A 24,476-nucleotide genomic window follows, 5' to 3' on the forward strand; every position below is an offset into this window, starting at 1 on the left:
ATGGTAATGATTTGGCCTAGCTGGCTGTAAGGCCCAAGCCAAGAGTGCAGGCATGCATGATTGGTGAGGGTACTACATGATTGATAATTATGGGACGCCCGAGATCCTCCCAGCCACCCAGAGTAGGGGGGGGAGGACCCCAGGCAGTACACATGCAGCGGCACATATCATGATTGTAGGCGTGCATGGTAGTGAGAGAGGATGTATGATAGTGACAAAGTGTACATAATATATATATATATATATATATATATATATATATATATATATATATATATATATATTAGGGCTGTCAAAATAACATGTTAATTTCGATTAATTAATCTGAGAAAAAATAACGCGTTAAAAAAAATAACGCAGATTAATCCATTCCATATTGATGTTTGACCCGGAGCCATTCTAGCCACCATTGGACTGTAAAATGAAGGAGGGAGACGAGAATGTTCTGCCTGGATCATTAAATGGAACATTTACTTGTAAAAATCTTCTTCCTGCCAATCGGTTCAGGCACCATTAATTATGTATGCGATTAATTTCGATTAATTAATCACAGAGTATGTAATTAATTACATTACATTTTTTAATCGATTGACAGCCCTTATATATATATCGAGTGAACATACAGCTGCTGTGTCCGCCTTATGTCCGCCGTGCGTAAAACGTACTGTGATAACGCACGCACCGGGCACAATCGGTGGGAAACCGATTGTGCCCGGTGCTACCACTGGGGCTAAGTGCTTTAAAACCTTCAGCACTGTGGACAGCTCCAGGCAGTTTATGTGTGGGAGAGGGGGAGGTGGCCATTCCCCTCCCACCACCTGTGATTCGCACATGCCTCCCCAGCCAGTGAGGGACGCACTGTCACGTATGACGTCACCTTGCCCAGGGGAACCCCAACTGACAAGGTCCGGGGGTTCCCCCAATATGACAGGTCTGACTACAGAGAAGGAGGGATGGTCAGCATTCGCCACTTGTGGCGTTTGGGGTCGACGCGTCTCATGTGGAGAAGCCCCAGGGGTACTACCATGTAGCCCACGGACATCATGCCCAGAAGGCGCATGAGGGACAGCGCTGACACCTTTGCGCGTGGCGTGGTGCGCGACAGGAGAGCGATCAGCGCGTCTTGCCTTGGCGTTGACAGCCTGGCCCTCATAATAATCGAGTTTAGCACTACGTCCAGATAAACTATCGATTGTGTGGGAACCAATGAGCTTTTCTGCCAGTTTATGGCGAAACCTAGTGTCTGCAGGTGCTGCAGAACTGCCACAGCGTGCAACGCCGCCATTTCCCGAGAGGGAGCCAGGATGAGCAAATCGTCCAGATAAAACAGGACTCTGACGCCTTTTTTCCGCAACGGCTGAAGTGCCGTCTCCATGCACTTGGAAAACGTGCGGGGGGCCAGTGAGTAACCGAACGGTAGTCGGTTGTACTGGAAATGAGCCCCTTGGAAAAAGAAGCGCAGGAATTTCCTGCCTGGGAATGATTTGGATGTGAAAGTATGCGTCTTTCAGATCCACAGATGTAAACCATTCTTGGTGGCGCACGCATTCCAACACATGTCTGATAGTCAGCATGTGGAATGGACGCTCCATGACGCACCGGTTGAACTGGGACAGGTCGAGGATGGGGCGTAACCCGCCTGACTTTTTTGGAGTGAGAAAGTAGCGGGAGTAAAATCCCTCGGTCGCCTCCCCCGGAGGAACGCGGTAAATTGCTCCTTTTGACAGCAGTTCCTGTAGTTCTGACGTCATGGCGTCTGATTCTGCCTGGGATGACACAGTTGTCTCCAACACGCCCGCAAAGCGAGGCGGGGGGGGAGGCGAACTGGAGTGTGTAGCCCCGCGATATCAGTTTTGACATCCACGAGTCCATGTGTGTCAGCCTGATCCATGCCGGCGCGCGCATGTCTGTGTGTTGTTCACAGATATAGCTAGCAAGAAGCGCAGAGCCCGTCCCGCCGCTGGGCGAGACATGAGTAGATTGTGTCGCCCAGTCCATGGTAGGGCCCTGTCGAAAGGGTGGCGGGTCATCGTCGTCATCATCCCGCTGGCATAGCCGGGGGGGAGGAGGATAACTGAGCGGCGCTAATTTAAGCGGGTGGGCTTTTGCTCCCGCTGTCTGCATAGTGAGAGAGTGGTGGAGCTCCGCGAGCAGCGGTGACCTGGTGTGTGCTTGTGTGGGGAACATCTGTCGTGACATCAGCGTAATGTTCAGTGGGAACAAGGGCTGCTCAGTTGAAGGGAAACCGCTCTTTAGAAAGACTGAAGTGGCCCTTAAAAGGGCCGTTGTGTTTCCAGTTTTCAACCGTGGAGGGACAGACGTTCCCCGCACCCCGTCATTGCCACCGTCGCCGCTGCTTGCTGGGTGGCTCCGGGGGTGGATTTGACCAGGTGGGAGCTGCCTTCATTGTCCTTCGGCCCCGTGAAACCTGCCGGTTAGGGGCCGGCTGCCGCTGTGGGGGGGCAGGTGGAGGAGCGGAGGTTGAAGCCTGGGAGGGTGCAGCCGCAGCAGAGGCTGTGGGGCGTTTCTTCTTATGGCGGTTGGTGGAGCGGTGGCGCTGCTGTTGGGGAGCCGCTTTCCAGGAGCCAAGCCGCCGCTGGTCGCCTGGTGAAGGTGGGACGAGGCCCAAATACTCCATTGGGAGCTATGGGGCCGTACAGAAGCTCACGTCTGACCTCCGTGGGTAGCTGTGACATGTGGAGCCAGATATTTCGCTGGGCCACAGTCTGCCACGCCTGGATCCTCGACAACGCCACCGTGGTCGCCGTGGTGAGGGTGAGGATGGCGGTCATAGCTTTGCCGATCTCCGTGGCTAGCTCCGGAGGAAGAGCCTCTGGGTTGGTGGCCATGGCAAAGCTATGTTGTTTTGCGCCGCCAAGCCCTGGGCCCCACATTGGTGAGACCGGTCAGTAACCTGGGCGCAAACCTGATCCTGGGGGGACGGGGGGGATCGGCTTCCGGTGGCCGAAAAAAGTAGCCTTCGGAAGCAGGATCAACGCCAGGCTCTGCTCCGGGGGGGGGCGCCGAAGGGAAGCCTGCCTCTGTGTCGCCATGAACCCATGTGAACGGGGCATAGCGAGAGACTGGAGCCCTCAGTTTCCCAGGCTGAGAGAGAGCCTCCTCCACGAATGGCCAAAGCACTGTAAAGCGCGGCCAGAGTGGAGCCCGTTTGGACGGCGGTTAGACATTACCGCTCAGGAGGCCGCGAGTGGGGGCTGGAAGCTCCGCCGGGCACGCTATGCCTCTCTGGTCCGCCGCCTTTTTTTATGATGGCCGGCAGGTCCAGAAAAAGAGCCCTGGTGGTGGAGGGTGGAGCCGTCTGTGGCAGAGGGGAAGACCGCTTAGGCGGTGCCCCTGGCCGTTCTGGAGACGGGGAGAGCCGTAGTGGGAAGGCTTCGATCCCTGTCTTGAGTTCCAGTCCTCTCAGCGGGGAGGAAGGAAAACCGGTGAGGCAATCATCATTCGGGGGAGACGAGTCATCGGACTCGTGCCCGTCGAAGACGCCCTCTTCCAGCAGTGGAGGTTTTCATAATCTTCTTCATACTGCTTGCTTGAAGAAAAAGTGGGAGCAGAGCAACGGGTCAGCTCTGTTGAAAAGAAAAATCTGCGGGAAAGAAAATCTTCATGACTGCGTATGCGCAAAGGGATAAACCCATAGCGTGGCTTAGAGGGCGAAGCCTATACGAAATCGAACTATGCCTCTGAATAAGTAACAATAATTAGAGCTGCTATGTGTATCTCCTGTGGTTCCACAACAACAGCATGAGTAAATTAAAAAGTCTTGACAGTGACATTGATCCTGTTTTCCTCTGTGGGCAGTTGAAACACTACGGAGTCATTCTAACAGACATCTTCCTTTGTTGCCCTTTTGCTCACTGTTTTTGTCTCTTTCTGCTTTTCCTATGCTGACAAAAGACCATGTGGACAGTGTTGGTGACAAAATGGCCACATTAAAAGTGTGATGACAAGAGTATTATTGTGTGTGTGTGTGTGTGTGTGTGTGTGTGTGCGTGTGCGTGTTCGTGTGAGTAAGGGAGATGGGAAGAGAATGAGGTTGGTAGATTCCCTTTAGACCAGAGGGCTTGGCAGGGTCAGCAGTGTGTGTGAGGGAGATAATATTCTCTGTTTATAGCTCACTGGTATCACCTCTCTCTGCCTTACTCTTTTCCTCAATAAGTTTTTCCCATTGGCGGTATTAAAATTTGAAGGCCTTATTTACTTCCACCACTCAACCTAGTCGTATTGTCCTATTGTGTTTTCCATTAAGCCAGTAAGCTCAGGGTTTACTGAAGCCATTCTGCACCAAACATTTCTATACACAGGATTGAATGTTCTTGCCTTTGATATTTTATTAGTACAAAAAAGATGATACATTGAAATCAAATGCATCACATTGATTATGTACTGACCTGTTGTTTCTTCTGTCTTTTACAGTTAGAACAGATCCAGAAGCACACATGGTACATGTAAGTACTCTGTCTTTCCTTTCGTTTTACACCCTTTACACTTCTCCTTTCCTCTCCTCTCCTAGCCTGTTGTGTTGGGGGGGGGTGCATGATAAATGGCTTTGAGGTTCAGCCCTGTACACGGGAGCACATTTGAGCAGGGCATGACTCCACTCTCGGCGATGTGGAGGTAAATTGGTAGTGCATCAAAGAGGATCTGCAGCATATGGTCAACTGAACAGGGAGCAGGGGAGAGGGAACAAGCAGAGATTTGGTGAATATGAGGTATGAGGATGAACCCACATAATATCAGTGTACACTTTGTTTAATTTCCATAACAGAGTGTACCCACCTTTTAAAGCTAACATAAATCTTTTAAGAACATTTATGGTACAGGTCAATTTAATTTATGTCAGAGCTCTTTTAAAGCAGCAGCAAGGGGGGGTTGTCTTTCAAATGTGGCTGTGGCTTTTTCCCAGAAGCAGCTCATCATTGGTGGATAAATAATAAAAAGTGTGCAGCATATCTTTCTAAATCAAACAAACATACATTACAAATTCATATTATGCCATCCACTTCTATTGTTTATTAGTTTTATTTAGGTCCCTTAGTCCCGACTAAGAATTTTCATCGAATCAGAATTGTCAAGTCTTGCCTATCGTCGATTGATCGTCGAATCATGTGGGTGGGGGGTGGAGGCAACCGTTGGTTACGGATCATGGAAAGTGAAGCTTAAATCTGTCATGGGTCAGTTGGATTTATTTACTCACTTTAAAACAATTTATTAAAAGCTTCAAAGATTTGCGACGAGACAAAACCGATTTAGAACAGTGAAAGGTTTCAGTGGTCAGAACAGGCCCGGTCTGAACTGGACTTTACGGCGCTGCGAAGATTCGACTGTGAGACTGGCAGTCAAATCGGGCTGTTTTGATCGAATATTTGACTATTCAGGGTCAGCCCTAGTTTTATTAGTTGGTGAGCTTCCTAACCATCTGAGCAGAGCAGCTGAGCGGAGCTGTGGTGCTTAAAGGACAGCTCCAGGCCGAACTGTCTTCACCAGAAGCACTAATGATATATATATATATATATATATATATATAATAAATCCTGAAAATGGTGTCAGTGCAGATTGGCTTTTCATTTTTTCATCCCAAAGAATAAAGTCCTGCTTGTGTACTCCCTAGATACAGAAAGACAAAAGACAGAGAAAAGTGACATAACTAGGAGAGTGTCTGGAAAGGAGGAGGGGATTGGAGGAGAAAGAAACTAAGCTTGGAAAGCAAGCCAAGAGGAGAGAGGGAGATTGCAAAACTTACCAGCATGACTCAGTTGTTTGTCTGCATCTTGGTGAGCATTCACCCTCTGAAGCTTACATGCAGAATGACTAAACCTCCGGGAAATACGTGACTATGAAAGTTTTAATCATGTGAATCAGGGTCATAATGAGGTAAACTTCCATCCAAGAGGCAAACAAACACTGAAACACTTTACATGCTGCATATTCTGTTTATAGCACAAACATATTAAATCTGTAAGTGAGATGCATAACGCCTCCATAGCTGTATAAGCTATTTGAAAACATTTTTGTCGATGTATTCAAACTTTCAGTAGTAGGGACCAAAATGGCTGACAGTGTCCTTATTTGTCTTGTCTTTTTTTGCATTCCCAGAGGGGGGAAGAACGAACCAGAGCCAGAGCAACCAGTGCCCAGGAAGGTGACCATCCGCAGCCTGCCCTCTGCAGACGACATCGACCCAGACGTACTGGACAGCATGCACTCCCTAGGCTGCTTCAGAGACAAAAACAAACTACTGAAAGACCTGCTATCAGATGAGTGAGTGAATGGATAAGGAATGGGAAATAGGTTGGACAAAGAGGACCAGAATATAGGGGTGGTTTGGTGAGTTAAGAGAGAAAGATAGAGGATAGGGGGGAAACGGTGAAACGAACAAAATAAAGCAGCTGAAGACGGGGAGAAGAGGATGGGGCTGTGTGGTCATCCTGCAATAAAAGCATGAGTGTGTGGTGTCCATGTGCAAGGCCTTGTTTTTTCCCCAGCTCTTATGAAATCCTGTGAGGCTGTCACTTTAGATGTCAGAGGCAATAGATCACTTAACTGTTATCACACAGCACTTACACATCTTGCCACTGGATACATTCCTCCAAAACGGATCCCAGCTTGCACCAGGAACAAACCACTGGGTCATATTGTTTATGTTCTGCTCCTAAATGTGTTTTGTCTCCGTTGCACGTGTTAGTGTTTTTGCTCCTGATAATATGTATTTATGCTGGGAATACTTGCCCTGCAGTGTTTCATACATGTGTTTCTTTATTAATATGGGCATACAGATGTAGTGTCATTTTGCTTTGCTTTTCTATCTACTTTACCTCTATTTTACATTTGCCTGGCCTTTAATTTAATACTAAACGAGCATTACTCTATAATTCCCCCCCCTCTCCCCATCTCTTCCGTTTGCTTCCTTTCTCCTGGGAGCATCCCATAATAGTGCTGGACTGGAGGAAAATCTGCAGTCTCCATCTCCCTTCCCCTGGTTCATTTTAGCTGAAGTTGCAGGTCCTTGTCTCTTTGCCTCCTACTGCTTTCCAATCTGTCTTTATTACAGAGGGCCAGTCTCTGGGCCTTTTACATGAAGAGTATTGGCCTAGAGGCTAATGATATTAGGCTTCCTGATTTACAGAGGAAGAAAAGGACGAACTCACAATGTTTTGATACTTTCAGAAATGCGTATGAAGATATATCCTAAAAAATATAAGCAGAATATTCTATGATGGCTTAATGAGCTGTAAAACTAAACGTTTCTTTTTTATGGTGGAAGCTATTTAGTAGCTGTTTCACAAAGAACCCAAACAGATGAAATGACATTAATCATAGTGAGGGTTATTGCAGTTAAATGTCTTGGTTTTGAGACATATGCTTGTGCACATATGTATACGGATGCTTCAGTAATCTGTACACGTTTGTGTTTGGAATCAATCAATCAATCAAACTTTATTTATAGAGCACTTTAAAACAACCAACGTTGACTAAGTTGGAATGACCCAGGTTTGTTTAAAACCATTGTATTTCTTTTCCAGATGTCTCAGTAGACATTTTTTTTTATTGTGTCCTCTTTGCAGTGACAACCAAGAAAAGATGATCTACTTCCTGTTACTGGACCGTAAGGAAAGGTACCCCAGTCAGGAGGACCAGAACCTTCCCCCTCGCAACGAGATTGGTGAGGCTCAGACCAAAGTGCAGATAAAGAATGAAAGTAGAATATGTTCTAAAAAAACAACTAAAGAGAAGAGCACAGCGGGAGAAAATGGAAATAAATCAGTACGCACACAGTATGTCTGAACAATACTATGTGACTAGTGTCTTAACTTTTAATGCCTTTTTTATCTAGTCATTGAAAAGACAGCTGTTTACACAGACATTACAAGCCAATTTAGACAAGAATAAGTACTGCAAGAAGGTAATTCGTGACCGCTCCTACTGTCTCAAACATTCTTTTGCAGTGTTTTCCTCCTTCAGCAAAAATTGGATCAGCTCCAGGAGCAGTGGATTGGCTCTCCAGTAGAAGAAAAAAACATTCAGTTTATTTAATATAGACAAGGTTCTCAATGAAATATAGTAACAGAAACAGAAGATGTCAATAGGCCAAGTAAGAACTGTCAGCTGGGACTGGTCCGATTAAAAAATGCACCTCCTTGCACGTTGGGGTTACTGGCGGACGCCGTTACTGGCGGACGCCGCTCCTTGCGACCGTGCATTTGCGCGGCACTCAGACACTGCAAATTGTCACCAACGAAAAGGGAACTCTGCTGAGTTCAATGATACCTCACACAAGACTCTACGTCATACAGTTAATTAGCTGTGTACACTCAAGTTACACCCACTTCCTGTTTCGATGGCCCCCTACGGGAAGTTGGTCCTCTATAACTGGCACGTTTTTTGCGCTATTACAATTCTTTTAATAACTTTTCATCTTTAACATCTTAAGATGGCACAGACCAAATTTGAAGTCGATCGGATGAAATCTCTAGTAGGAGTTCATTAAAGTTATTACATTTTTTTAATTTTGTAGGAGGCGCTAGAAAGCCATTTTTGAGCGCCTATTTCCGAAACCCTTAAAATACGTAAATTTTCACCAGGCTTGATGCAACCGCCAATTTTAATGAGTTTTTGAGTATGTTAAGTCCCTCAAAAAGGCGATTCATTTGCCGGGAAAAAGAAGGAAGAATTCCTTCAGTTTCAATAGGGCCTTCGCCGCTGTCGGCGCTCGGGCCCTAAGAAAAAGGTATTCTATCATTCGTACAGTACAACGCAGCACAGAGTTCCACCCACAGAAATCTGAGCAAAAACAGAGATGCTCTACATAGACTTCTGCCAGAGTTATTTTCTGACAAGAGCTCTGCAATAGGATGAGTTTTATGTATGTGTGTGTGTGTGTGTGTGTGTGTGTATGTGTGTAAGAGATAGCGACATTTTGATGAATAGATTCTCTCTTCAGTGAATGTGATACAGTCAATACAGAGGCCATTAGTTGAAGGTCTGGGAGGAAACTATTACTTATTCACTATTAGTTCAAATGTCAATGTGATCAGCGCTAAACATCACTCAAACGCTCACACACATATGCACGCAATGAACAAAACTGCTCAGTGTGTAGAGATGCCTACATTAACACGCAGACACGTCAGGCGCATTGTGTTGATTCTGAATCGCTCTGTCTCGCTGTTTCACACAGATCCCCCAAAGAAGCGGGTGGACTCTCCCATGTTAAACCGCCATGGCAAGAGGAGACCAGAGAGGAAGTCCATGGAGGTCCTCAGTGTCACAGACGGAGGCTCGCCTGTACCAGCAAGGAGGGCTATCGACATGACACAGCATGGACAGAGGTACGCGTGGAGGTGAAAAAAATATCTGAAAAATCTATACAATGAACAAATGGAGATAGACATAGCTGTGTGTGTGTGTGTGTGTGTGTGTGTGTGTGTGTGTGTGTGTGTGTGTGTGTGTGGAGGATCTCGCACCCAGTGGTGTTTGAGCAGGTCTGACAGCGAGTCTGGATCTGGTGTCAGCAGGCTAGATTGTGGACAAACATAAACAGAGATTGACACTCTGCTCGCTTTGTCTCCTGTCTCACTGTAGTAAATCAGTGTACAGTAAAAGCTTGGATATTCCTGACGCCAGTACAAAATGCAGCCAAGAAGAAAGGTATTCATTGCCCACTCACCCCTCGCACTTTCACCTCCTCTTGCTCTGTCTCTCGCCCGCCCTATGCAAGGAGACGTTCCGTGGCAGGAGAAAGATGCAGCGGTGCTTTCTGTTAAAAGGATGTTTTTTTTGTTTAAATGGTAATGACATATGCAGCATGTGGCGGCTTCACAAGTCTTCAATAAGCTATAACTCATCTGAAAAATGAAAGAAGCTGGGTCTAACAACTGTTTTGGGGTGGTAGTTCCTAAAGTTTGACTTAACTCTGTTAATTGACCTAATTTTCAAACGGAGGAAGAGTGCACATTTGCAATTCAGAGTCTTAATATCTACAACCCCCTTTTTTGGTGTTGGCTCAATTATCTCTTCTTTTCATAATCTGAATGCATTGATAACCAGTTCTCCCATACTGTGTCCCACTTTCTCTGGATGTAGACAATTTCTTCTCTTCTCTATTTTAGAAATGTTCAAGTCAAGCCAGAACCACACCCCCACAGGGCACAGCGGACTGATTTAAAATCTATTTCCCCATCTTATTTCAACAACCAATATATCATCACACGACACATTTCTGCTCAGAGGCAGTGACATTTGTGACAGCGGGGAAGATTGAATCTGAGGGTGTGATAACCTGATCTGCCTAATGATAGGCAGATTGGCAGAAAGCTGGAAAAAGTCGAGGTATGGGACATAAATACAGAGGCAGCGAGTGCATATATTATATAGATAAATAGAAATGTAGTTATAAAGTTAAATATTCACCCAAATTTCCACCATAGTGTGTTGCCAACAACAAAATATCAAGAATTTATTTCCCACTTTATTTCACTGGGGGAAGCCCCTTCAAAAGTTTTAAATCCACTTTAAGAGCTCCCACCTCCAAACACTTCTGCTTAATTCTTTCTGCCCTCCAGTGCCTCTGAATTTCACTTTAACATTCACCTTCTTATGTTTCATCGCCTCTACTCCGTTCCTTTATCCCTTCAGGCGATCCAAGTCTTATCTCTTCTTTATTTAAGGTTGCATTAGTTTAGAAGCTGCCTTATTCCGCCCTTCGCTCTGACTCATCTGTTTCAGTCAATGCTAGAATCTCAAAATAGGTCAGTTTGAAATGACTTTATCGAACATTAATAATGCTTTCCAAAACAGCATCAACACCAGTTCATAGATCATATAGTACACAATGGAATGGGCGTACATTATAAAGGGCACTGAAATGAGTGTTTTGAATCTTTATTTAATACAAGACCTTTAGGTTTCCTCATATAAATCTTAATAAACAGTCTTGTCTACAGACAGCAGCATATGAAATAGGTTTGTGTCTGGATCCTACATATAACAGCAGTCGCAGTCATTAAAAAAGCTCAGCTGCATCTTTCCTCTGTGCTACTTTAAATCAGTGTGTTTGCTCCTACCCCTCCACCTAAATCTCTTTCAGGGACTCCTCCCTTTTATATCTCCTTCCTCTCTCTCCACTGTGGTCCCTTGTGTGCAGCTGACCTTCAGTCCCAAACGCCCCCCTCTGTTTGTATGGAATTGCTATGCTAATGTGGAAATGCTGCTAGTTTTTTTCTGTCTGGCTTCCTATCAGCTGTGGTGACTTGGAGGCGGGGGGAGTCCTATACCACAGCCCATCCGCCTCCAAATCAAATCTCTTTCTCGCTTTACGTCGCCTGCAATTCATGGCTCTCCAGCTGATCAGTGGGGGGAAAAACGATGTTGGTAACAAAGTGATTTTGTTGTGTTTTTGAACTTTTCTGCCTTTTATCACGCCCTTGTGTGCGCTCTGTTTGATCATGTGCGTGCTCGTGTGTGTGCGTTTATAGACGATGGCGTTTTGGAAGCACATACATAGCAGAATAACGTCCAAAGATTTGACTGACTTTCTCTGAACCTAACCTTATCTTTCCCCGACAGCAAACTTTTGTAGACAGCCCAGAAGATTCGTAGAACTTCAGATCAGAGGGTGTCAGAGAGACGACTGACTTTGAAACATGTGTTTTGACAGTATACATTTCCACCAGCAGTAAATGATGGAAAAGAGGGGATGCGGTTTTATCTAGAATTACACAACAAAAATGCCTGAGTCTCAATCCCCATCCAGCATTTTAGCTCACATATCTCATGTAGACAGTAGCAATCCGATCAACTGCCCAGGCTGCATTTTCATACACGTGATTGATGATTTGACTGCTTCTGTGAAGTACAATTGAATAGATTTGGGATAAATGCTGCAGTAGCCACTTTGCAGAAAAACACACGTGGAGACATTCTCATGTGAATACCCATTTCATTCCTTATATACCCAAAAGTGTCTTAAAAAGATATTTAAAGCCAAACTCAAAGCACAAGATATCCCACAGATTTAATTTTAAACCTTAACAACATGCCAGGAGAAATGAAGGGAGGTTAATGATATGTAAATGAAATATGGAAAAGTGCTGCAGTGTGAAGAAGAGAATATCAATTGATTTTTTTTTTCTTTACAGATCTGCTCTAGTTGCTTCATGCAGTTTTGAGTGTGTTGGGTTAGTCTGAGCAGTCTTAATAAGTCAGGCTCTCATGCTAATTATTGACTCTAATTTATTTAAGAGGCTAAAATGAGCACAAATAAAGCACCTTTAACACTGATCTCTACATTTGGAAACTGCAGGGGTCTTACTACATTTAGATATTTGAGGAGCTGAGCTGTGAATATTAATGCACTTAGTCCTCAGGGAGTTGTCAGGGCTCAGGAAAAGGAAATGGATTTAAACAGTGTGTTGATTTATATGAATATCCAGCCCAGTCTCATGGCAGTTTGTGAAATGGTCACGTTATTGAATCTATTGATTCGTGTACTGAACACGTTAATGTCGTTATTTCTGTGTGGTGAGCACGGATTTTAAAGTAATGTATTTCAATGGGAAGCATATTTTGTGATCACAGAACGATTATGGTAGCAATTAGTATTGATAAGGTGAAAGACTTTCACCCCGGAGACCAGGGATTGCATGCCGCGTGTTGCAGTTCCTTTCCGCGTTATTCTCTTCCTAACCACAACCGTCCCGTTGTTGTCGGCGTCTCCTGCGTGTGACGGTTCCTTTCTCCGTTCGTCTTTTCCTAACCACAACCTTTCCCTTTTCTTCTTTTCCTAACCACAGCCGTCCTGTTGTTGTGGCCGGCGTGGGGCGTTTCATGTCTCCGTTGTTGCGTGCCACAGAGACCGCGGATCGTGTCCCTGCGCCTGGGGATCGCGTCCCGCGTGTGGCGGTCCGTCCCGTTTCCCCGTTGTTGCGTCCCCCAGAGCAGCCCAGTGCCATGGCAGTTTGTGAAATGGTCACGTTCGAAAATCGTGACCTGTACACGAAATAAACGAGAAATTCGTGACCTGTACACGAATCAATAAATCAAAATAACGTGACCATTTCACGAACTGGCGTGAGACTGGGTTGGAATATCTACTTTGTGTAGAAGAACTCCTTTGGCAGGACAAAAGTCAATATACTGTAGAGGAGGGAGAAAGAGAAAAATGGAACTTTCTCCACTTGTTAGCAGAGCAGTAGTAGTTGTGTTTGGCTTTGGCAGTGTTATTTGTTCTTCGTTTGACTCCTGGCCCAATCCACTTCATTCAGCTTCACTTTTGTTTTATGTCAGTCCATGCCCTCATCCCAGATCCTCTTGTACTTGTTCCATTACCCACAGCCCAACATTAGACCCCCACGGGTGCTTTGGATGAGTCTCTGACACAGCCGATGGTCATACACTGAGGACATTGGCCCTGTTCCAAAACAGGCTTATGGGAAATGTTATCTTGAGGACTAATGGATAATAGAAAGATAAGAATGAGTAGCCACACACCTACACATACTATAGTACACACATATGTGCACACATGTATGAGTGCAAGTACAAACAAAACAAACAAAACCTCCTGTGGTGTCTAGCAATGCAGATAGTTTTTTTTGTACAGGCGAGATATCCCTATAAGAGAGGATGCGAATGGAATTGCATGTGTGGTGCTCACTGTTACCTTTATTTACTCAAGTAAAAGTTACTTAGCAATACCACCATGTCAACATACTCTTATTATATTGCTTCTTTGTTTCTGTATGATAGGTGATAAATGATTGCTTAAGTTGCGCATGCTGTTCACTATAAATAACACACTCATCAACAATAATTCGTCGGCTCTGACAGCCCATTACTGTACAGCACAACCATCTGTAACAGTAGCTGTATAGACCTGCTGGTCCAACACAGCAGATGTAGAGTGCCTCTAACAATATGCTCATAATGGCCCGAGGACGCTGTTTTTTGGCCATGTTTAGATGAACTGCGATTGGCTGTAGTGAGCAACTGTTGTCTCTGTGGACTGTAGGACTTAAATGTAAATGATAGCAACTGTCTGGTCGGCTGTTCTCTTAAACAAGAAATCCTAGCCAATGTGGTCAGCATCGCCTATTCATGAGTGTGTGCAATAAATGCACTCACAAAAGGGGCAGTGAGAGAATTATAAAAATAGCTTGAGAGTGGGTGTTTCTATATTTTCTTTCCTCTCATTGTAGCTGTTGCTTCTCTTCTAATTGTGTCTGTGCCTCTCAGGAGTAAAGCTTCCTGTTCTAGTATCAGTTCTTTCTTTAGGCGGTTGTAAATTAAAAGCTCAAGAGGGGTGGATGACTGAACCCAATAGTTGCTTCTAACTTTAAGAAGACTGATACATGTAGATCTTAATCCAGGTTTGTTGTTGTGACAGCACCGGTATCATTTTTATGGCTACTAGCTGTAACCGTGTACACAGTTTTGTGTCCATGTATGGATGCCTCCGTGGTCCTGTGGGACTGCTCCAGCATCAGCAATGAACATTAGTCTCTATTACTCCATCCCTCCCTCTCATCTCATTCTTCCATCTTTTGCTCATTCCTCCATCACTCCTAAACTCCCTCATCCTCCCCTCACATTTGTCCGTGATGTCTTCCTCTACAACCGAGCAAGTTGACAAAACACCAGTGGTAGTGTCTTTATCTTTTTAAAGATAGACAAAAGATCTGTAGGCTCGGCCACATGGTCACAAATGCATCCATGCTGAAATTAAAAAAAGAGAGAGGGAAAAAAAGGGGGGAGGGAGTGGGGGTGGGGGTATTAGATTGAATGACAAAAAGGAACAGTGTTGTGACAGTGAGCAGCTGGTGTTTCCGAGTGTTGACAGTCCCTGTTTTTGTGCGTTTGTGTGAGTGCGTACATATATGTGTGTGTGTGTGTGTGTGTGTGTGTGTGTGTGTGTGTGTGTGTGTGTGCGTGCGTGCGCTTGATAGAGACAGATTGTCGTGTGATTGTTCATTTCTGAGCAGGGCTCTGCTCATAGGGGTTATTGACGGCATCTGCGGGGGAAAAGAAAAACATGACAAATGGCACTCAACCAAATGTCCCACTTCATTTCCCCCCTCAAGATATTTTCTACTGATCCAGTGCTAAGGCCTAAAAATCAACACGTTTGGTTTATTAGCAGACTATAGACGGGGCAGAAAGCTAATTTAAATGCTCATCTGTGGAAAGCAGTCTATAGATTGGCAGGAGAAGCTGCAGTCAAATCAACATATTTGAAACCGAAGTTAGAGCTTAATTGGTTCAAGACTAATTGCTGCAAGTCAATGCTAGTAATGTCTGTTGTCAAGTTGGTGCTGTTACTGTGTTGTCCTGCTTAGACCCTCTTTGTGTGAATAGGTGTTGTGTTTGCAAAGGGCTTGATTAGCAACTACTGTGCTTTGGTATGATGCTGACATATGCTGTGGTGCTTTCTAACTGTGTTCAACATGTAACCTCCAAGCTATCACCTCCACCAGTGTTTACTGAAACATGTAACAGGTACACATGTTGATCTGACAAATTACCTCTGCCCGTGTTTCTTCTTGCGTGTTTGTGCCACAGGTCGCGGTCTATCAGTGGAGCCTCGTCCGGCCTCTCCACCAGCCCCCTCAGCAGCCCACGGGTAAGTCACGACCCTTTCAAACATACACACACGTGCAACAGACACCTGTTGACCCAGTTCTCGGATATATCTAGTTGTTCACGCTCCAGGATAACTAACTACTGCAGATCCCATCTTATTGCTGTCATCTTATTGCGGTTTCTGTCCGCTAGAGAAAATAAAGACAGTCACTACAGCTACATCGCTGGGGCTTCTGACCTTTAACAATGCACAGCACACACACTATGAAAGCAATATCACTGTATGTCTCTGCACATGCAATATTATTCTACTGCTCCACTTTGTTATTAGTCTGAGATATAGTATATTTTTCCACTTAAGTTTTCATCCACAGTTGATAACTATTCTTGTGTTTTGAGAAAGCAGGGATCCACTATGATAAAACTTTACATGGGTCATAACTGTGTCCATATAGTTGGATATTTCTGTTAAATATACAGATGAACCTCTACAGGGCACATGACAGCACAGCAAACTTTCTTCCAGCCCTTAAAGCTTCTTCTCTCTCTATCCTTTCTGCGTATTATCCCTCTCTCTGTTTTCTGTAGCCTGAGCTCTCTGGAAATCCAGCTCCAGGAATGCTTCAGAAAATCCCACTTTTCTTGCTCAGAGCTGGGGAGCTTGTGGTAAACTTTTCCAGCTGACTAACCTGAGTAGGCTCAAGATTAGCCAGGATCCTAAGACGAGCTCCTCACGCCACACAGGTTCTTTCATGCTGATCTGAAAGGGAAATTGATTTCTCAGACCTACCCAAAGCCTGGATTGTGCTCTCAGCAAGGGGCTCTGTGTGGGGTTATTTTCTTAGATTTGTGTCTGGAAAAAGGGGAGGCATCCGAGGGAAATAGTTTATCAGTGCACCATTGTGGCTGCAATTTCACTGTTACAAATAAAACAGATCAATAAACCTATCTGGAAACTGGAAATGTTACAGCAGTGATACCATAATGTTGTTCCTCCTGTTATTGAGACCAAATTATCCTCACAACTGGCCTTACGTCTCTCACACATTTGTCTATGCTTGTTTTTCTCCGCCAGCAGAGCCCTGTATGTTTTATTCAAATCCATCTTTTTATGTGTTTTGTTGTTTGGCCTTTTTAAATTGTGTGCATTGCCTGCTGTTTATGTTCCCATTTAATTTTTGTTTTCTTGTGACATGAGTCACTTAATGGTCTAACTGCATGTTTCTTTTCTGTCTTTCTTTTTTCACACCATCCCTTCTGTGTTTGCACACATCTCACCTGCTTATTCTTTGGCTGCTTGTTCTTCTGGATGTGTGGTTGTTTGTTCTGCTACACTCTTTTTTTTCTTTCTTCATCTATGTGCTTGTGTGCCTGTGTGTGTCCCCTTGTGTTTTGCTTTATTTTCTTCTCCTCCTCCACCTGCTCTGGCTCTTGGCTGTATCGTGCTGCATGTCTTCACACTGTGTCCTCTAACTCCAGCCTGTCAGAAAGTTCTGTGTACCGCCTCAGTCCCCAGACTTGCCACAGTCCCCTAACACAAGCCCCTGCCTGTCCCCTGAGCCCACCCCCAATCGCACAGGCCCCCGTATATCCACCCCTAACTCACTTGCTCCAAACAGTGAGCCCCTGCCGTCAGCACTCAACAAGACACAGACACTCCCTGCCAAGCCCAAAGTTGCCCCCAAGCCCCTTCAAGCCACACAATCCAACCCGCTCCCCGGAACCCCCCCAGATCCAGCATCTGCAGCTAAATCAGAGCCCTCCGCTCCCTTCCAGCTCCCATTGCAGCCACCCTCTGCCTCTGTGCCCCCCACCCCTACTTCTCCATCCTCCCCTTCCTCCCCCTTTTCCCCATCTTCCATCTCCAATGCTTCCATCCCAAACAGCCCCCAGGTATGGCGCTCCCATTTTTCTGCCAACACCCAGCTCTCTGTGCCCTTCAGCCCAGTGGTGCCCCTGTCGCCCATCCGGCTGCACCACTTTCACCCCGTGGCGCCGTCGCCTTCTTCATTCACTGACCACCCGCCCAAATCTATTCCCCTCATACAGGTTACCCCTCACCCCTCCCCTCGAGGCAGTCCCCTCCCCACCCCAAAGGGCACCCCGGTGCACACTCCCAAGGACAGCCCGGCCGGGACCCCCACCCCAACGCCGCCCCCCAGCCCTTCCATCGGAGGCATGCCTTGGAGGACGCGCCTCAACTCCATCAAAAACAGCTTCCTTGGCTCACCACGCTTCCACCGCAGGAAACTCCAAGGTACTGACATCACAGGAGATTTTTATGGTAAACACGGAATTATCTTGTGTTTTTTCAACCTTCCCCAAGTCTTACTGTATCCACTAAAGTGATTTAATTATTATCTTTCTCTGAGCCTTCCAACTTTGTCTGACATTTGAGCCTGCTTCCACAGTTCCCACACAAGAGGAGATGTCCAGCCTCACACCAGAGTCTTCCCCAGAGTGAGTAGATGCTGTACTTTTTGAATCCACGACCACCATCATAACTATGCATAACCTGTCAGCCCCTCAGCCATTGGCTCAAACAGGCTAGCTTTTGATAGCATGTTTTGGAAAGTATTACGTCCGTGAATGTTTGATTTGTGCCTGCTGAGTTTCCTGTAATGACCTCAGGTGTGGTCTGGGCTGGAGAAGTAACACCGTAGCAGGAGGTATTGGGTTGGTTATGAGGGAGGGAAGGTAGCCTGTGTGATGTTGCTGAGCTCCCAGAGGCCTGATAACTCAAGGTTGGCCTAGATATGCCTGTTTGGTTTGCTGGCTGTCTGGCTTGGCCATTTCTACCTGGCTGGGAAGAACATCCTGGCTGGAAGGAGCTGGCTGGACAAAAAAGACCTTCTCTTAGCTAGGTTGAGCTTGATCACATTAATACACAGTCACGCACCAGCTGTAACCAGCTTCTTACTGCAAGACAATGTGCCCCTTAATGTCGCTGGAGACCTCATAACATTATAGAAGTATGCATTTACTGGGGAGTGTTTCTCTTTGTGTTGAAGTTTGAGTCTTGCAAATACATCAATATTTTCAAGAATCTCATGGAATATTAATATGTCACAAAACAGAGTCCATATGGCTTATTAGTGGGTGAAGGTATAACCTGGGCTGAGGCCAGTGGTGAATTCATCTACATCTACCCCTTCTGGACCTTCAATTCAGGCCCAATTATCTCTCTCTCTCGTTCTCTCTCTCTCTCTCTCTCTCTCTCTCTCACACTCACACACACACACACACACACACACACACACACACACACACACACACACACACAGACAGTTGAACAGAAGGTGAAATGTCAGAAAACTTTTCACCCCTGCACAGTTTTAGCTTATTTCCTTCAGGGAATCCTCGGTTTGCTCCTTTCCATATCCCCTAAGCTGCAGAGAGAGAGAGACTCCTCACCAGCTCTCCATTTTTCTGGATGGATAGATAGATGGATGGGTTTTAAGAAGGAAACAAAAAGGGTGGAAGAAGACAAACGCTCTCCAGTAGGCGTATACAGCAGTTAGTGTAATGATATAAAAGTACAGCTGACAAACTCTTTGTCCCTTCTTGTCTTTTCCCCACAGACTTGCCAAAAAATCCTGGTTTGGTAACTTCATCAACCTGGAAAAAGAGGAGCAGATCTTCATTGTCATCAAAGACAAGCCTCTCAGCTCCATCAAGGCAGACATCGTTCAAGCCTTTCTCTCGGTACACACTCACAGTTTCTTGCTTAATTCCTTACTTTATCCCTGCCTCCACTCCCACCTGATCCCTGCTCCCTGCGCCCCAACTTTCCTCTGTAAATCAGAATATGCGCGCACCCAGCTGTATTGCCTGTGCATCTGCTGTCTGAGCAGCAGCAGTGATTGGCTATGCTATGAGGCAGGCCCTCTCTGAGTATTTGCTAACATGCTTCTGATTTATTTAGCAATTCAGTAAACTGCTTGTGTTCAGTGCTTCTATTTTCTCTCTGACTGCAGACTCACTTCAGGTCAATAGAAAATCAACAGAGTATTGATCATTAGCATATAGATGCTTTGCCCTCAATACCTTGTACTGAGCAGTGTGTGTTTGTACGTATTTAGATGTGTAGTGCGAGAAATAGTGTAGATTGTGTCTATGTGTGTGGAGTGTTTTATAATGTGGATGTATAAATGCATGCAGGAATGGGGGCAACATCAGGGTTTCTTAGTAAAGAATCTGTACCAACAAACACTCAGCAGTGGTAATTGAAAGTCAGTGTACATAATTGAACAAAACCTATCCTCACCCTAGTTAAATTTAACAAAGTCTAAGTAAATGCAAACTCTGCCAGTGCAGGTCAATGTCAAATCTGTTTCCCCATCCCTGGTGGTAGCTATTTTCCCCTCTGGGTTATGCTAGCTGGTATTCTAGACAGGAGATTGGCACCTGAATCAGTGGAATTATACCTCTCAGCACACTCACATTAATGGAATGTCAAATCCTCTCATTCTGCCATCCTCTATGGCAGAAACGTGACTATTTCAGAGCTCACCTGTTCATTGGGCATACAAATTCATTTTAGGGGGGAGAGTGCAATGTTGTTGGATGACTCAAGATTACATTAGCTTAAGTCTCCCTGTCATGCATGGCTACTCCCCGAGGCATTAATCTCCTTGGAGTTTCAACTGTGGCTCGTTGTATGTGGAGGGTATTTTAATGAGGGTTTACTCACCTTGTCATTTGCAAGGTGTGGGAGAAAAATTAAACATCAATACTCCCTATGTATAATCCCATTACTCGCCTCTTTTTTTATTCATATCTCTGTTTCTTCGTCCATTTTTCCTTTACATTTTTTCTCCTCATATTGTTTTCCTCACAGATCCCCAGCCTGAGCCACAGTGTGATCTCCCAGACCAGTTTCCGAGCGGAGTACAAGTCCACAGCCGGCCCTACAGTCTTCCAGAAGCCGGTCAAATTCCAGGTGGATATCACCTACACGGAGAGCACAGCTGCCACTAAGGAGAATGGCATCTACTCTGTCACCTTCACCCTGCTCTCAGGTCAGGACACTATCAGCATGTACGCAGTTACTCACCCCATTTTCTATACCCACTTATCCTGTATACATTGGTAAAGAGGCACACTGAATGGGTCACCAGTCTGCTACAAGATAGCCCAAATGTAGACCTCTAGGACCTAGGGACCCCAGATACCCAGATGAGCGTAGTCCTACGTTACTTTTACAAGTTGACCTCCTCTTTTACTCAGAATCAGAAGGTTACAGTATCCTCTAACAAATTGCTAAAAGTGAAACACAAATTTAATGCACCCTGCATTGTTTTTGTACTTCAATAAAGCAGGGTGCCTTGAATTTAGGGGGATTTGATTCCTTCTCATGTGGACAGAAAGGGGCAAGTTCGAACCCAGGACCTTCCTGCTCTGAGACAGCAGACCACAGAGGACAGTTACACACAATATAATGTAATCTTTAAAAGCCAGTCTTCATCAGGCTTACAGAGGCCTAGGGAAATTCAAGCTCATGAGTCACTTTGAAAAGTGTAAAAAAGGCATCACTCAGATGACGCGTGGGATGCCGTCACACTTCCAACTAATTAATCTAATCTATGTTTGTATCCAGCCAACAAATAAATCAGAACTCTGCTTCCAAATGTGGATGTTTCCAAACCTGCCTAAGGAATTTTCAAAGTTCTTGCAATCCTGAATGTTTGATAAGATTCTCCCCCCCCCCAAACCTTCCTGAGCGTTACAAGATGAGGTCTGGCTATGCAAGATTACATACTATGCAATCATTGTTTGTCTTGCAGAAACACATGCATGCTCTCTTTCTCTCTCTTTCTGCCTCACACACACACTCAAGTGCGGGGCACATTTGAGCTGAATGGGGTGTAATATTGGAACTTTGGAGCCTGCTGTCACTGACTATATACTGTTCGAGCTTACAGTAGCACTCCTCTCTGGCCTCCATTTATCATGTCCGGCTTTCTGCAGCTTCTCCAGCTCACATTTCAAACCGTGCACTTGTGCGTATGTGCCTCTTCTCTCCTCACCCTTACTTTTTCCTCTCTTCATTAATCCATCTACATAGTTTGTACACAGCTCCGCTGCTACCTGTGTATTGTGATGCAACAAATATTTCTTGTTTGTGTGACTGTGTTTAGGACCCAGCCGACGCTTTAAGCGAGTAGTGGAGACGATTCAGAGCCAATTGTTAAGCACACATGACCAGCCAGGGGTCCAACAGCTGTCTGGTGAGTAAGAACTCCTCTTTCAAAATTCAAACTCTTATCCAAAACCTCTCCACCCTTACCCCCTACCGCCTCATCCGCCCATCCCACCCCCAGACGAACACTCTCACCACTGAAGCTGAGCTAAATCCTGCCCTCCTCTTCCTCCCGTGCTTGAAATCCCCGAGCCGCTCTCCGTTTCTTGAAAAGGCTTCCTTTGCATGCGGGCCTCACTGCCATGAATGGGTGGGAGTTGCTCTCAAGCACCGACCGCGGGTCAAATGTCTTTTTGCCCTGGCAGTGACGATTAGAGTAGAGGTAGGGTAAGCTGATTTGCATTCTGTTACTCCTACTTCCAAGACGGAGCTTGTCACCATGGCAACACCACTGCACCTCAACGCACTCCCACAATGCACTGCACCGCACAGTGACACCACACCTGACAAGCGCTCTGTTTCTTTTACTCTTACTCTGGGTGCTTGTACAATAGGACCCCCTCTCCCTGTTTCCCCCCCCCTCCACCAGCCTCTTTTGGCTCTTCCAAAGGTCCCGAGTACATACAAAAACCTATGATGAGCAATCACCACCTAACCGCTCACCTGTGAATTTTGTGACATTATTAAAAACCCCTTTCTTCTTACGTCTTTTCATTAGTCGTAGGGTTGATGCGGATGTATAAGCCCGTTCCTCCTATTCTCTCAACGCTGGATGACGAAAAGAAAAAGAAGAGAGAAATAGGGATCCTACTCCTCCCCATGGCCTCTTAGCATGTCCTTCCTGCTCTGCTTTTGTGCGTCTAAGTCGCCATCCTCTTGACAACAGCTCCACCTGCTGGTCACATAGAATCACCACGGGCCTGAAATGCAGCATTTTTATAAGGAGATGTGCTGTTTTCTTTGGAAATCAATTTCAACTCATCCGTGAATCGTTCTCTTGGTGTCTGTATGTCCATGTCTTCTTTTATCCTTTTAAACCCATTTCCAATTCCATGTCTGACGTTGTTGAACAGATACTTTTTTTTTAACAATGTTTTTATAAAATGTTCAATTGCAGTTACAATTTTAATACAACAACAATCAAAAATCAAAAAAGCTAATTATAACACAGCTCCCCTATGTCTTCATCTTTACAAACCGGTCAAATGGCCTCCAGATTTTCTCATACACCCCCAATTTGCCTCTCAATATATACTGTATGTCAGTCTGTCTCTCCATGCACATACATTGTGTCATATTCTTGATCCAAGCACCAATTGTAGGTGCCTCCATTTTCTTTCAGATGAGAGCTATAGTCCTTTTTGCCTGTAGTATAGCAAAATAAATACATTTATATTCTTGGGGTTTCAGATTCAGATGTGTTGGATACAGGTGCAACAAAATCATCTTAGGGTCAATTGGAATGTTCACAGACAAGATAAACATAGTTTTATTAATCATCTCCCTCCAGAATGTTTTAATTTTGTGCATAAATGTTCCTTTAGCCTCATTGCATTTAAAACAAAGGTCAGGTATATTACTTTTGTATTTATTCAATTTAACAGGAGTTGTGTATGTCACAAGTTTTCTTCCAATTGTTTTCTGAATGTCCTCTTTTCTTTTGTTCTGAAGTACTTTAGCTTGGCTGAATACAGTTACAAATGCAAGGAGCCTGACTCTATGTCCATCCAAGACGGAGCATCTCCAGAACAAAAATAGAACATTAAAGTTCTCAATTATCTTTGCTAAATAGTGTCAATAAAGATTTGGACATTTCAGCCCCCCAGTATCGAAGATACAGCAGAGATAAGCAGATTCGATGACATTCTTACTTATTCTGACTTATTCTTTATACATTTCCTGAAGAGTGCTGTGAGTTTCTTAAACATTCCTGCAGGTGGCGCGAGAGGGATATTTTGAAATAAATACATGAATTGAGGCTTGAATCTCTGTTGCCAATTGTAATCCCCTGTATTTGCCTACTAGATCTCATTGCTATTGCTAATGGTTCAGTAGCTAGTATGAACAGAAGTGGTGATAGAGGTGAACATTGGTGGAAACCTCTTGTAATATTGAAGGACTCAGACACCACTTCATTTGTCAGTACCTCAGCTATAGGGTTGAGATGTAATCGTTTGATCCAGTTAAGAAAAGTATTTCCAAAACCAAATTGAGCTATAACGTCAAAGATATAAGTCGCTGAACAAATACTTAGCCATCATAGAGTTTGGTATTATACTCATTGGCACTCTGAAATGTCAGCAACAGCAGTCATCACAGCTGTTGTTATATTTAACAGTCTCTTATCATTGCAGTGTCTCAGTAAGCTTATTAGTAACCAATTACTTCTGAGCTTTCATTTTGTAGAGCCAATTAATAGGTTGAGGTGTGGAAAGGTAACATTTGAATAAATGACAATAAATTAGGTTTAAAGGACTGCTATGGGTTGTTTCAGCAACAGAGATGCACATAATGTAATGTATAATATGAGAACCATTTACCAATAAGGATTACTGAAGACTTTACAAAAAAAACATAAATAATGAAGTGCAGTATTCTACTCTACCCTAACAGGGGTTAATAGATTTAGTATCAAAAGTCAAAGCCAGTTGTTTTTGACCAAGGTCAGTCTCAATAAATGTCATGTTTTTCACTATCACAGTATCTCACATTGTAATATGAATCTTGAAACAGGTCAATA

General features: G+C 44.8%; 1 protein-coding gene across 1 annotated transcript in view; it reads left to right on the forward strand.

Moving 5' to 3' along the window:
* The window catches only part of brsk2a (BR serine/threonine kinase 2a), a 179,267-nt gene that overhangs the window by 151,478 nt on the left and 3,313 nt on the right, over positions 1 to 24,476 (forward strand). The window contains exons 9-18 of the mRNA XM_078256126.1: positions 4,435 to 4,466; positions 6,115 to 6,279; positions 7,584 to 7,681; positions 9,197 to 9,347; positions 15,574 to 15,634; positions 17,644 to 17,851; positions 18,006 to 18,054; positions 19,176 to 19,299; positions 20,435 to 20,615; positions 21,735 to 21,824. Coding sequence (XP_078112252.1) covers positions 4,435 to 4,466; positions 6,115 to 6,279; positions 7,584 to 7,681; positions 9,197 to 9,347; positions 15,574 to 15,634; positions 17,644 to 17,851; positions 18,006 to 18,054; positions 19,176 to 19,299; positions 20,435 to 20,615; positions 21,735 to 21,824 — 1,159 coding nt within the window. The remainder of the gene's footprint in view (positions 1 to 4,434; positions 4,467 to 6,114; positions 6,280 to 7,583; positions 7,682 to 9,196; positions 9,348 to 15,573; positions 15,635 to 17,643; positions 17,852 to 18,005; positions 18,055 to 19,175; positions 19,300 to 20,434; positions 20,616 to 21,734; positions 21,825 to 24,476) is intronic.

Source organism: Sander vitreus, chromosome 8, assembly GCF_031162955.1.
Source record: "Sander vitreus isolate 19-12246 chromosome 8, sanVit1, whole genome shotgun sequence".
NCBI lineage: Eukaryota > Metazoa > Chordata > Actinopteri > Perciformes > Percidae > Sander > Sander vitreus.